At 41.9% G+C, this 14,078-nt stretch overlaps 2 protein-coding genes across 2 annotated transcripts; one reads left to right on the top strand and one right to left on the bottom strand.

The window, feature by feature from the left end:
* Nucleotides 1–1,773: 1,773 nt before the first annotated feature.
* zic5 (zic family member 5 (odd-paired homolog, Drosophila)) lies at nt 1,774–4,870 on the bottom strand. The gene is made up of 2 exons (XM_071525977.1): nt 3,805–4,870; nt 1,774–2,216 (listed from the first exon to the last, which is right to left on the bottom strand). Exons 1-2 carry the CDS (start codon nt 4,844–4,846, stop codon nt 1,774–1,776), a joined length of 1,485 nt encoding a protein of 494 aa, XP_071382078.1. The 5' UTR covers nt 4,847–4,870.
* A 5,873-nt stretch (nt 4,871–10,743) lies between these two features.
* zic2a (zic family member 2 (odd-paired homolog, Drosophila), a) lies at nt 10,744–13,613 on the top strand. The gene is made up of 3 exons (XM_071525979.1): nt 10,744–11,716; nt 12,956–13,119; nt 13,419–13,613. Exons 1-3 carry the CDS (start codon nt 10,744–10,746, stop codon nt 13,611–13,613), a joined length of 1,332 nt encoding a protein of 443 aa, XP_071382080.1.
* The last annotated feature ends 465 nt before the right edge of the window (nt 13,614–14,078 follow it).

Here is a 14,078-nt window from a genome sequence, read left to right on the forward strand (position 1 = left end):
TCCCCATTAGCCCAGTGATTGGTTTATACTAGCCTCCTCTTTGGCCCGTTGGGCCTATTCGAGAGATAACAGTGGACATTTTATAGAAATGTGAAGATATGAATTTAAGAAGGCTACTGCTAATATTTCTTCTCCCTTCGTTGGCAAGTGACAGTGACATTCTGGAAGTTTTGTTGACTCTTATTTACTTTTCACATTATGGTAGGCTATGTTAAAATTGAAATAATTGTTTAACAATGAAAGTACAACTTACTAAAATATTGCAAAAAAGTAACAATCTTGCACTCTTCAGACTGTAGAGCTGAATTTCTGAATGACCAGTCCATTTAAAAACTGTAATTCTCTTATGTCCAAAACTCTGATTAATCAAATCCATTCATAAAACATAATCATTTGACGGAATGACACTTGTTAATTATTTACTTTATATGTCCTGGTGTGTTTATTATTTTTTAGCATGATTTTATATTGTAAATTTGATTTTGAACATCAAGGGTCTGCACAATCATAGCTGATTCATCATTTTTTTTTATCCATCATATCCAACGGCACCATGCACCTCAAAGAGAAAGACAGATCACTACAAAAGGGCATGCGAGAAAGGGACTTTTCACATTACACAGCCTATTCAAGTAAAAATTATTTTTTTTTCTTTTACAGAACACAATAAAAAAAAACATCAGTACTACATATCACCAAAACTGATATTATTATTCTTTGGTGTCTCTGTAATCCCAGTACAACATTGATATCAGCAAATAAATTACAATGTACAAAACAACATTTTCGTAATTAAAACTACAACATTCACAAGCATCAATACAATTACATATATACAAATCCTTCAGGGACAAAGCCTGTCAGTGTACACATTTAGGGTCTCAAGGGACTTATTCGTACTCTTTAACGAGCATAACACTGGTGTATTTTTTGCATAAAATATAGTCTTAAATAGTTCTTAAATATTACAAAATTCCATCCAAACAAACTTATGGTATAAATCTCAAAAGTTAAATGAGAACCCTTAAGACACTCAAATGTTTGCCTTTTCCACATTTTTTTTTCCTTCCTGGTTGATCAAAGTTTGTACCACATCTTAGAGGAATCACATGGAATAAACAAACCTCATCTACTAGATACTGACCATTAACTATTCGCTGCCACTCGTGGGTTTTATAGCAAAACCATTTGTTTTCCTTACAATGTCTGGAATTTGACAGTGATTGATACTAGGCCAGTTATTAAACTGCAAGGGGATGACGGGAGGTCATATGAGCGATGTCATTTTAGCACATCTCACCAGTTGAGTCTTAAGTCATGCTGTTAGCTAAACCCTGCGTATTGCTGTTTTAAAAATGATTATTCTCCATTATGAAAGGTTCTGTTCAGATCAAGGTTCCCATAAACATTTTTTTGGTCCTCTCAAATAAGAAAGCTTCTCTGTCTCAAGGAATACATCTCCTTTCATGTCAGTGTTGAAATTCATTACTCTCATCTCAATGTCGTGTTTGATTTGCCAAAGTTGTGATATACATGCGTTTTAAGGAAAGGAGGAGGGTGCATGGCAAAGGCAGCTGTTCCTCGTGTAATTAGGCCTACGTCCACGATAATAATGAAGTTATCACATGGTTAGCACAACCGTGTAGTATTACATAGAGTAAAAAAAATCACTGCTAGGGCTATGCACTCGATCAGTTTCCACTGGGCCTACACAGTTTGAACAGAACAACTGGATGAGCATTTTTGAGAGTCCAGGTGGTTGTAAACATGGCATCAGAGCATTGTCCTTGGGTCTGAATTTCTGAAAGAGTCCTCGTCGTCTGAATCTGACGTTGGCACATCGCTGGAGGGGGTGTGGAGGTGGTTCGGTCCTCCGCTGCCCTGGCACACGTACCACTCATTGAGGTTGGTAACCTGAGGCGAGAGGTTTGTGGAGCGGTTCCTGTGCGGCTCTGAGCCGGGCGAGAGGGGGTCTCCGAGAGGGTTTGTGGAGGAAATGTAGGCGGCGGTGGTGGAGGAAGGGGGCGGTGGGGACTTGCAGTGTACTTTCATGTGCTTTCGCAGGGAGCTCGGGTGCGTGTAGGACTTGTCACAGCCGCGGACCTTGCAGTAGTAAGGCTTGTCGCTGGTGTGGACGTGAGAGTGCTTCTTCCTGTCGCTGCTGTTGGCGAATTTCCTGTCGCAGCCATCAAACTCGCACTTGAAAGGTTTCTCCCCTTGAATGAAATGGAAAACAGATACATTCAGTGCAGCCTGACATAACAGTGTCGAAGCCCAGAAACACTGTCTGAGCCATGGGAGAGACTAATTTACCTTAAACACATCAGTACAGCAGACTGCATTAGAATGGAAAATTAATTTTGATTGGGTCAAGCAGCCCTCCTATATGCCTCCTACTGGCTTCTCTAAAAATTGGCCCATGCAACAACTTATCTGAACTCCTAACTGCTTCTCAGCATACCATGTTAAATACTTTATGAAGGCCAATTACTCCATAAATGCTCGGTGTAGCAGCCCTCCTCTCCGCTGGGGCTTCCTTTTCAGCAAAGCTCGTTCACTAAACATCTATAAGTGCACGCGATCCCACATGTAAGCCTGTTCCTGTGTGAACACGTGTAACATGTCACTAGGCCTGTTGGCTACATGTGGGAGGAAAGGTGCACTCAGGACCACAAGGAGCCGTTTATGTACCCATAACTTATCACACACACACACACACACACACACACACACACACACACACACACACACACACACACACACACATAGATAGATAACATCATCAATAGCTGGGATACACACAAAACTTGTGGATAGCCTAGTTTACTTTTGCAAAATAAATAAACAGTGAATTACAACACTTAGAATTTACAGAATTCACTGACTGCTATGGATATTGGGAGGTTACTTTTGTGAAATATATTTCTTTCCCTGGGCATTCTCCATCATTCAGTAAAGTGGAGGCCTCTGATTACTGGAGGCATAAGGGGCAAAATGAAGCTCTTTCCTGGTCTAAACACAATCCCCAATGACAGAACCACAACATTTTAGCGCAGTTTATATATTTTAGAACAGTTGGAAGTTAGTCTGCTATGAGCCTTTACATTCAGCACTATTCGACTCTGGCCAATGTTTAATCACGTTGTAACTGAGCTGCTCTGACGCCATTATTGTGGTTGGACAGTATATCCGGATGATTTTTGTTTTTCTAAAGACAACAGCACAACACCAGTATAGCCTATACAACTTGTGGCTAGGAGCACACAAATGGCTACACTACTATCCAATAGGTTTCTTATCTATTTGTCTTATTTTACAGTCCTTTAATTTAGAACCTGGTCTGGTATTTGTTAAGATAAAAATATCATGTACTTGACCATAAATAAACAGATTTTTTTTACGTAAACGTCCTACGCCTGTGGATAACTACATTTGCGCGTGTTGTAGTGCCTTCTTGCATGTACGTAAGCACGTTTTACAAATCATATGCCATAATCCCCTCACGCCTACCGCAGACGTCTACGCGAGTAAAAAAAGTTTATGTTTCAGAAAGGAAATGAAACACGTTTACTCACCGTACGAATGCGTCATTCAATAAAACTTACTTGCTCGCTAGTGCGCGCAATTACGCACGGTCACGCACTATCCATCGGCTTATAGGATGTCAATAGTAAATCAAGAATAAACGACTCTGGTGGATAAAAAATGCTCTCGGGTCGAGCGATAAGTTTCACATAGCGGTCTCTGGGTGGCTCATGCTATTCATGCAGGTTTTTACACAATTAGATCGCTTTTTCTACTGACCTGTGTGAGTCCTCTTGTGAATCTTTAAATTCTCCGAACGAGCGAACACTTTTCCACAACCTGGGAAAGGACACGGGAAGGGCTTTTCTCCCGTATGAACTCGGATGTGATTTATCAGTTTGTACTTTGCCTTGAACGCCTTTCCCTCCCGTGGACATTCCTCCCAAAAACAGACGTGCGTGCTCTGCTCCGGTCCCCCGACATGCTCCACGGTGACATGGTTGACCAATTCGTGCATGGTGCTGTAAGTTTTCGAGCAGGGCTTTTTGGAAGTTTGCTCCTGGTCAATCCATTTGCAGATTAGCTCTTGCTTTATGGGCTGCCGCATGTATCTTAAAAACGCCCCCGCCGCTCCGTGAGGAGCTGAAGCGATGTTCACATTGAGGTTCATGGAGTTGTAGCTGTGGAGGGAAGAGGGTCCATAATGCTCTGGCCTGTGCCCGAAGTGCTCTGGCCTGCCGTAGATGTCCCCCGGTATACCCAGGCGCATCTGCCCGTTGAGGGCATGGTGGTGGGCACCTGGGGACGCCTGGTCGTGAAGTCCAGTGAAAAGTGGATGGGCCCCACTTTCCGTGTGCCCATAAGCACCTGTTGGGGAGATGAACATGCCATGGTGATGAGGGGAGGAGGCGGAACTATGCTGGTCGCCAAGTGCATGCATAGCAGAGGCTGAGAGTTCTCTCCTGAGGATGAAGTCCCTGCTGCTTGAGTAGCCTGAGTGGGGGTGAGCCACGGGGAAACCAACTGTGGTCTGAGCAGAAGTGAAAGATGCCGCGGTCTGGGCTTCGGGATGGCTCTGAATGTGCTGAGATGGGCTAAGTTTGAGAGCATTTGTCTGTGCCATGTGCTCTGGTCCAAATGGAGTGAGTGCCACTCCGGGGTCGTTGCCCAGCTCCCCAGGGTGGAGGTGGGCATGGTGGGAGAGAGGGTGATGCCCCCCTAGCCCCGGGAAGCCTGTCATATTCTGATGAGGAAGGGGTTGAGTCGCTGCCAAATCCGCTAATCTTATCGCCGGATTCCTCTTGCTTAAAGGGGGTTCCATAACTACACTGTCAAGTCCATCCACACTCACCGCTATTGTTTTTGCCCACACCACGCTATCTAAAACATTAGGAATATATGTATATAAGGGGTCTATAAGTTCTTTTGTCCTGCTTCTAACTCTGCTTGCTCCTTTTCCCACTCTGTCCTCAAGCGATTGGCAGAACATACAACAGTTGGAGGACACAGTGGGGAATACAGTTTAGAAATGGCACTGCGGGTATTGGACGGATTTCGGTGACTGGCAGTTAAGAGAACGAAGCGATTGGCTGTCGTTCAGCGCAGGGGCTCAGCAGGGTTCCGCCCCCTCACTCTCTTTATCGCTGTTGACTCCAAAAAGTTGTACTCACAAAGTTACCAGCAAATCTGTTTGTGCGGCTTACTGTTTACTGGTGCTGGTGCATGTGGATGACCGAAATGTCAGTTTATGTGAAAACTGTTATGGAACTGCTCACTGGTTAGGTTGTTTCCAAATGTCTTACTATTGATTTGATGTCGCCATAAAAAAAAGCCATAGCCTACCGCTGGATATGGAGCCTAAAGTGTAAAAAAGAGGCAAAAACATCATATCAATGGCATGAATGTTTAATGGCTAGTAGTTAATAAAATAAATCGTTTAAGAAGGTTTTGTGGATATATGAAGGCATGCATGTTCTACAACACTGTTTACAAGACTTAAAACGTCTTGTCAGGAAAATATAAAAAAGAACCATGGGCACATTTGTGAAACTGACATTGAATTGTTAAATTATGCAATCATTTCCCCTCCATTGGAATATTTAACATTATTTTGTAAGACAATTCTGTTGTCAGTAATAGGTTTATATGTATAAACTGGGTTTTGTTCATTTTAATCTTTTCTCTCCGTAGCATATATTCTCCAGCATTCTATGGATAACAGGCAAAGCCTGTGCATGAAGTAAAGAATAAGACTGCTGCACTTAAATCCTAAGAAGTTCAGTTTAAACAGAGTTTTGGGTAGTAGGCTATTTAAACTTGTCATCCAAATCATACTATAATGTTGTAGCTAATAAAGACACAAGAATTTGCCTTAAAATTTTATTTGCTCACGTATGTTTCATGACGCATCAATAAAATCTCACATTAAAACCATTTCAGTCTTGGTGCCAATATTTAAAAAAAGGAAAGCAGACTTTTGCCTGTTGTGACAAATAGATGCTTACACTATAAAATATAGTCTAACAACAGTGGCGCAGCCTAAATCAATGTTATAATATTTCACTGAATGCCCAAGGAAGACCTATATATGTAAAAATGAGTCTCATAGGTGTTTTTTTTTTCATACTCGTCAGGTTATCCATCATTATCAACATATTGACATGTTCACTTTTATGAGCAGTTATGACTAAAGTGGGAAGAAACTTTTTAAACTGTATACAAGTTCACTTTATGTGACGGATCACGCCCCTTGAATGGTCCCTGTTCTCAGCAGGACGTGTATCTGTCATCGATTTAATATATCTTAATTCAAAGACACATTTGGAATCGATTTGTGATAGCTGGTCTGAAATAACAAATCACTACATCACATATAGGTGTGCAAACTTTTGGTAACTTTGACAAAAAATATCAAAACAAAAAACTGGGTTTTCCTTAAAAATGTGTATCTTAAAATATTAAATCCACACCAACTTTTGTTTTTCATCATTGAACACTTAAATCAAAGTAAGCGCATGTTCTACATTTGATTTTCATCATATTTCAGTAGGAAGGATTTACATCATCTTATGGGCCTATTGCATGGACTGTTGATTTATTAACTTGATAATCAACAATTGAACTGTATGAATAGGAGTTTCACCCCGAAATCTAGATAAAATTGTTAAATTGGAGCTTTTCCTCTTGAAAGAATGAATCTGTCAATTTACGATTAGACATGGCTGTTTAGGTGGTCAGTACATACACTAGTGTTGAGACAGTTATGTCGGGCCTGCTCGTCTCTCACATTAATACAAGCTTGTCATATTTCATATCATTTCACGTGCACATTAGAATTAAACTCTCTATATTGTGTAATATATTTATCATTTAAAATGTGAAATACATTCATGATTACCGGTCACGTTTTCCGAAACTGAGCACTGGGTCACATGTGTACTGTTGTCTTAAATAAATAAAGAAAGCACTGCTCCAATGAAATGTCTTTCCTTGAGAGCTTCTGGTAACTCATAAATCACAGAATAGCAGTGGGTACATTGTTTATGATTTGTTTAGGGGCCACTACTGCATACACATTAAGCTAAACACCAAATAAAAAGGATCATAACCCATGCATTGCCAACACTGCAAATTAATAGCAGGACGTATAATTAAAATATTCGGATTACTATCCCATTCACTTAGACATGGCAATTTGTATAAATGTTATGTACTTGCGATTTTTGCAAATATTATATTATGCCAAATTACAGATTTTTGTGACATTGTTTTTTTTTTATTATCTAGCCTAATTCTCCATATTTATCTAATGAAATTGAATAGGATTTTGAAATAGACTGTGCATAACATAAAACGCACTTTAATTATCTAAAATTAAGGGGAAAACTCCAGAGCGAACTTTCATCAAGGAATGGGTTAATTTTCCTTGACTTATAGCTTTCAAATTCCCCAAAGCTGTCGATGCCTCAGACAGAGGAAGGGGGACTTCTTAAACGCTTTTTTTTTTCTTTCTTTTAAAACAAAGACGCTTTGTCATAAAAAGGGTTATTTTACCAAAAGGAGTCAAGAGGGCAACATATGTGGTCTTAACGGGTCATAGGTCAAACATCCATGAAACACAAGGTCACGGAAACCACACAAGTAACCTTCCAACGCGTCAACATATTGATACTGTCAAATACTAGAGAAGTGAAATACGCCCTTAGCCTGTATAACACACAGGCAGCGCGCCGTTATGGGATGTGCTGACTTTATGTATAAGCCTCGCTGTATATCCACAATGTAATGACTCGGCTACTACGTTTTGGCAACTCTAAAATAGTCATATGTTAGATGACATCCCGGATAATATTTCATGTGATTTATTCTTTTACATCTGCGGGCCATATCTCACCCTGTATTCCTGCTCCTAAAACCTGTTGAAATACTGGTCTTTGGGGGATTTTTCAATAGGCAAGACCCCTTTCTTCTAGAAGCAGAAGGGAAACCCGCAGCCATGCGCCTCTGGCCGATTGAGTTTTCTTTCTTTTTAATTTTCTTTCTCTTTCTTCCTATCTAGGGAAGGTTTTTGTGGTTTTCCAGAGAAATAAAGAACTTCTTATAGAGGTCGGCAGACGTGACTTTGAACTTGGATCAGCTCCTGCGTTTCCTGTGGCGCGGGTTGAAATAGACATGGAAGAATAGCACACAACGCTCAGGCTGCCCCACTTTGAGCTAAGAGACACACAATTTCAAAAGTTTTTATACGTTCACCTCGCCTTCCCCATTATTTGTCGCTTAGAGCATCGGAGAGCCGAGAGAGACAAGAGAAAGTTTGTTGTGTGTTGGAACGGGAGCACTTGTGGGACTTTAATTTGATGAAAGTGTAAGTAAACTTCCTTTCACTTAAAGCGACTATTTGAATGAGCAGCTGTCGTGTAGGCCTATACCTCAATTTAAACGGAGATTCGGTGTGTGTGTGTGTGTGTGTGTGCTTTGGATGGAAAGGTGCCAGTAAATGAACCACAAACGTGCTTTGAAATATTGACTTCCCTCTTTCAGTTCTGTATGGCTGTGTCTGTAATATATGGGAACCACAGAGGAAGCCCCATATAGAAAATGAGAAGGCTAACAGTGCCAAATAGTGGTTGTATGGCTTAGGGGAATCACTTGTGGTACAACAAGGGGTTTTAAAGAACCATCTTCACAGGATGCTATAGCACCATTTCAAAACCAGGCAATTCATTATCAACTGAAAAACATCCAACTTTTATTTAAGCATTATTATGGTGGAAACTCAGCACTGTGAGTTCAAGAAAGGTTCGACCTGCAGGTCACCAATGGTTAACTTGGCTCCAAGGGCAGATGGCTAGACCAGTTCACCACCATAGCATGTAACTTAATTGGTGTGGTGGATTTGAGAACCACTGAAGCAGCATAGCAAATTCAAGCAGAACCAGTAATAGCACATGGAACCATTAAAGAACCAAGAGGAGCCACTGGCAGATCTAAGTGAGACCACTAAAGTACCACTAAAAGGCCCAGTTGTGGTTCTGTAACCACTGGTAAACCACCGGACCACTGAAAAACCACTATGTGGAACCACAGATGGTTTTTCAGCTGTGGAGAATTTTTTAGTGGTTCAAGATTTTCATCAAATTTTAATGATTCTATAGGCTATATCATCATTTTACCCACAAAGAGCCCTGGGAGAACCATCTTTTTTAGAGGGGGGGAGGGAGTAGATAATTGAAGTCATATTTCAGCATCTCAGATGTATATTTATGTATATTTTGCTTTGGAAATGATGTTTTCTTTTTAGAGGAATCTTTAATTTGCTTGGGAAAAGGAGGCGTGTTAGCTCTAATGCAGTGAATCAAAGTGTAAAAAGTCCTGTTTTTGTGTATTACATTCATAACATGCTCAATGCAGGCTATCCTGCCATAGAGAAACTTGTACTTATAGAAATTAAATATTTCAAGTTGGGTTTGGGATGTCCATTAATTAATTTATTACTCAAGGATATGACGTTGATAGAACCTAAGATGCCTGGAAATTATTTTACTCTTTTACCTTCTATCACAATCCTTGCATGCAGTGTTGAACGTGTGGCGTGCATGGGTAGTGTCATTTTAGGTGACGTTCTGGGTAAATGTGGCAACAATATTGCATACGTTATAGATGTTTATTTAGATTTGCATAATTATGTATGTTCATTTATTTAAGCGCAAAAATGTAATATACACAGAGCTGCTGCATTATGTTTAAGTTATGCAAACAACCAATAATCAATTTCCTAACCCACCACACTCTGTATAACTTGGGTAGTGTTTTCTTTTTTTTTCTGCTGTAGACATTTGCCTTTCTCTCCAATCTATTGTTGTCGGCTCCCTTCAAATGTCGACACCCATCGTATTTGCATTGTTTATACATACCATAACTCATCACCTACGGAATGAAAACACACACACACACACACACACACCTACACACACACTCACACACACACACACACACACACTCACACACACACACACACACACACACACAATGTTTTCTCATCTCTCTCACTGTCTTCCTTTCGCCCATACCCCCCAAAATCTTCTCCTAAAAAGTAGGCGGTAATTATTAGTGGAAAATGGCGTTGCGCTATTAAGTCGCCAAAGCGGTACCTGCTATTGGAGGGGCACCTGGGATTGATGAGGCGCAGTGGCCAATGAGACTGCGAGGAATGAATGAACGGGCTCCAGTTAAAGGGGGCGGAAGAGGAGGTAGAGCCAGTCCACGGAGAAACAGGGACCCTCCGCGATAAACACAGGCAAGCCAGAGAAATAAACACATATCCAGTCGGAACAACAATTTCTGAGATGCTCCAGCGACCCTCTCTCTGTACACGCGAAGGACACCTAGTAAGATAATTATTCAATTCTTCGAATGTATTTAAAAGCAACCAACTGTCACAGTTTCAAGAGGAAAAGGGCACAAGGAAACTCTTCACTTCGTTACATTGGGATTTTTGACTCATAAGTTAACTACAAGTGAATCCAGTCGCCGATAAGCCAAGCTGTTTTTTTTCCTCATGAGCGGATCAGCGTTTTGAATCACGCCTGATATGGTGTTTCCAAGGTTGGAAGTTGAATCGTTGCGTACCAGCATTAACATTTGAATTTTTTCCCTTCACTTTGTCGCTGTAGCTGTAAATCCCGCACTGATTCGAACAGAAATCCGCTCTCTGAAATAATGTTATTGGATGCTGGTCACCAGTTTCCCGGACTGGGAGTGGGCTCATTTGCCAGGCATCACTCAGCGAGCGAGATGCAGGAGAGAGACTTGAGTTTGGCACAAAATAGCTTTGTAGACTCCGCACACATGGGTGCGTTTAAGCTGAACCATGATCTTTCTCCGGGACAGAGCTCTGCCTTCACCACCCAGGCGCCGGGCTACCCCGCTGCGGCTTTGGGGGCTCACGCCGCCCATGTCACCTCGTATGCAAGCTCTCCTTTCAACTCCACCAGGGACTTTCTCTTTCGTAGTCGTGGCTTCGGAGAATCCTCTCCGGCGAGCAGCCAGCATACTATTTTTGGCCCCACGGCGGGATCCCTCCATCACTCCCACACAGACAGTCAAGGCCACATTCTGTTCCCCGGGATCCACGATCAGCATGGGTCCCACGGATCCCCGAACGTGCTGAACGGGCAAATGAGGCTTGGACTACCGGGAGAAGTTTTCGGACGCTCCGACCAGTACCACCAGGTCTCCAGCCCGAGGACCGACCCGTACTCGGCGGCGCAGCTCCACAACCAGTACGGCTCGATGAATATGAACATGGGGATGAACATGGCAGCCCACCACCACCCCGGTGCCTTTTTCCGCTACATGAGGCAGCAGTGCATCAAGCAGGAGCTCATCTGCAAATGGATCGACCCCGAGCAGCTCAGCAACCCCAAGAAGTGTTGCAACAAAACTTTTAGCACCATGCACGAGTTGGTCACGCACGTCTCGGTGGAGCATGTCGGGGGACCGGAGCAGAGTAACCACGTCTGCTTCTGGGAGGAGTGCTCCCGGGAGAGCAAACCGTTCAAGGCGAAATACAAACTGGTGAACCACATTCGGGTGCACACCGGGGAGAAACCCTTTCCATGCCCTTTCCCCGGCTGTGGAAAGGTCTTCGCAAGGTCGGAAAACTTGAAGATACACAAGCGAACGCATACAGGTAATTATTATACCGTCGTAGAGGCTTTTATGTATTTTACTTCCATTGCAAAGATGCACACGTTTTTGTGTTATTGTTATAAATGTTCACGAGTGTAGCCTTGCATGTGCATTATTTTTCCGCTGAGTTCGAAATATAGCCATGCTCTATCACCACAAACTCAAATTGAATCTAATTATCTGTGGCTATTTTTAGGCAGCTAAAGTAGATATTCGCTCATGCAGTCAAAGTAGGTTTAGGACTACATCCAGGAACAAAAAAACAAAAAGACCTTGTAGTAGCAGAATAATTTATTTCTCCACTATACGGTCACACCAGAAACATTTTCCCAATTCTCCGAATGTGTAACGTTTTACAAACGTGTACAAAACTATGTAACCGGGTCTGACGATGGTTTATGGTGTGTGGTAAACTTTAAAAAAAAAAAAAAAGAAAGAAATGGGTCAAAGGCGACAGTAGGAGCGCATTGCGTGCACCGTGTAGCGCAGCTCTGGTCGTAGTAAATCTCATCAATTGGTTTAATGTTTACGCGACACTGCGCTTTTACAATTCACGTCTCACCCTCGTTTTTCCACATCGATTTTTATCACTTTATCCATCGAGAAATTCTCCATATTTATTTTTTTTATCGATTTGTAATTTAATTGTAGATTGGGAGTTGTATGCCGTCGTATAGGTTTAGCTGAGCACAACAACGCTGCAGTTTATGCATGAGGAATGCCTTTTGTTTTCTTATGCGTTCCTTTGATAGGAGCCAAGGTGCTAGACAGGGCCATTACCAGCCTTTCACATTTGGACTTATTTTCTTGGGGAATTCGTTGTGGTACGGTGCCATGGAATTGGTCAGGTGCTAATTAGATTTTTATTGTTTCCTAGCAAATGGTGCGCCTTCTGTAGGCCTACTGAGGGCGGCCTTGTTCCTCTCTTCCACCCCCCAAAACACTATGCGCATTATTTAGGCTAAATAAGACGGCACAACTTCTTATTTACATTTAAGATAAGCTTTAAATGTTTAATTAGAGGATTGGTGACATATTATGAGGCGTCTTCACAGCATTATTGCCGTAATTTAAACAGCCCATCCATGTCACTCTAACACCCAAACAACTTTGCACATTTGAATTTCACTCACCAAATGGCCTGTAGGCTGCAGCTCCGTGACGTTGGGCTACTCAGGCCGAGGCCTTTCTGAATAACAATATCTAACGTGTTGTTTGATTGTCTCTTGGCTTTCTGCAGGGGAGAAACCGTTCCAGTGTGAGTTTGAGAGCTGCGACAGAAGGTTTGCAAACAGCAGCGACCGAAAGAAACACATGCACGTTCACACGTCGGACAAGCCTTATCTTTGCAAAATGTGTGACAAGTCTTACACACATCCCAGCTCTCTGCGCAAACACATGAAGGTAAATACCCCGTCTGTCTGCTGTGTGTGTGTGTGTGTGTGTGTGTGTGTGTGTGTGTGTGACTGAGTGAATACTTATGAGTGACCCCTACACTATTAGGCCTAGATATATGCAATGTTTATATGGATTAGAAACACATATATGATTATGATAGTGATAGTGTTTTGGGTTTTGATATAACTCTTCACATTATCCATCTTGTTAATCAAATTCACAGTCTCCTTTAAATACTATGTGTATTTTTTTCAGGCCTATATCTCCTTAGAAATACTTACATTTGTGTTGATGTTTTTTTACAGGTCCATGAAGCCTCCCCGCCAGCATCGGACTCGTCACCAGCGGCCAGCTCTGGTTATGAATCCTCCACACCTCCAGGCCTGGTGTCTCCCACCACCGAGACCCAAAGCAACAACAACCTGTCTCCAGCCTCAGCTGTGCACAACACCACCAGCCACAGTGGCCTATCCTCCAATTTCAGTGAATGGTATGTTTAGGACTAAACTGAAATGAACCAACACACACTCATTTCACAGCACTGGACCATCCAACACAGGAGATTGGGACACATGTGCACACAAGAGGCACACACAAACATTTTTTTTTGGAAAGCATTTGAATTCACCAGGAAAGATGACAATTACCAACAGAGGAAAATATGTATTATAGTCGAGGTGTATTCCATATTGTAAATAATTACTAAATGCCCTCTTTCCCATTGGTTGTGATAGAGTTTGTCGGTCTTTGGTGTATAGATGTTCCTTCAATGGTAGCTATTTCTCTAACTGGACTTTTAGTGCACATACTACGATAAAATTGTACTATAATGTTGAATATTGTGATCCTAAGGCAAATTGATTGTACTATACTAAACATCTATAAACTGGAAAGAGTGCCAAAGTTAACATTTAACTCAAACAGACCACAATATTTTGCTTGTGAATGTATATTTTAGTTTGCTG

Source organism: Centroberyx affinis, unplaced genomic scaffold (genome assembly GCF_046629955.1).
Source record: "Centroberyx affinis isolate AG114_WGS23_722 - 3 ecotype Tasmania unplaced genomic scaffold, CSIRO-AGI_Caff_v1 ptg001373l_1, whole genome shotgun sequence".
NCBI classification, from domain to species: Eukaryota; Metazoa; Chordata; class Actinopteri; order Beryciformes; family Berycidae; genus Centroberyx; species Centroberyx affinis.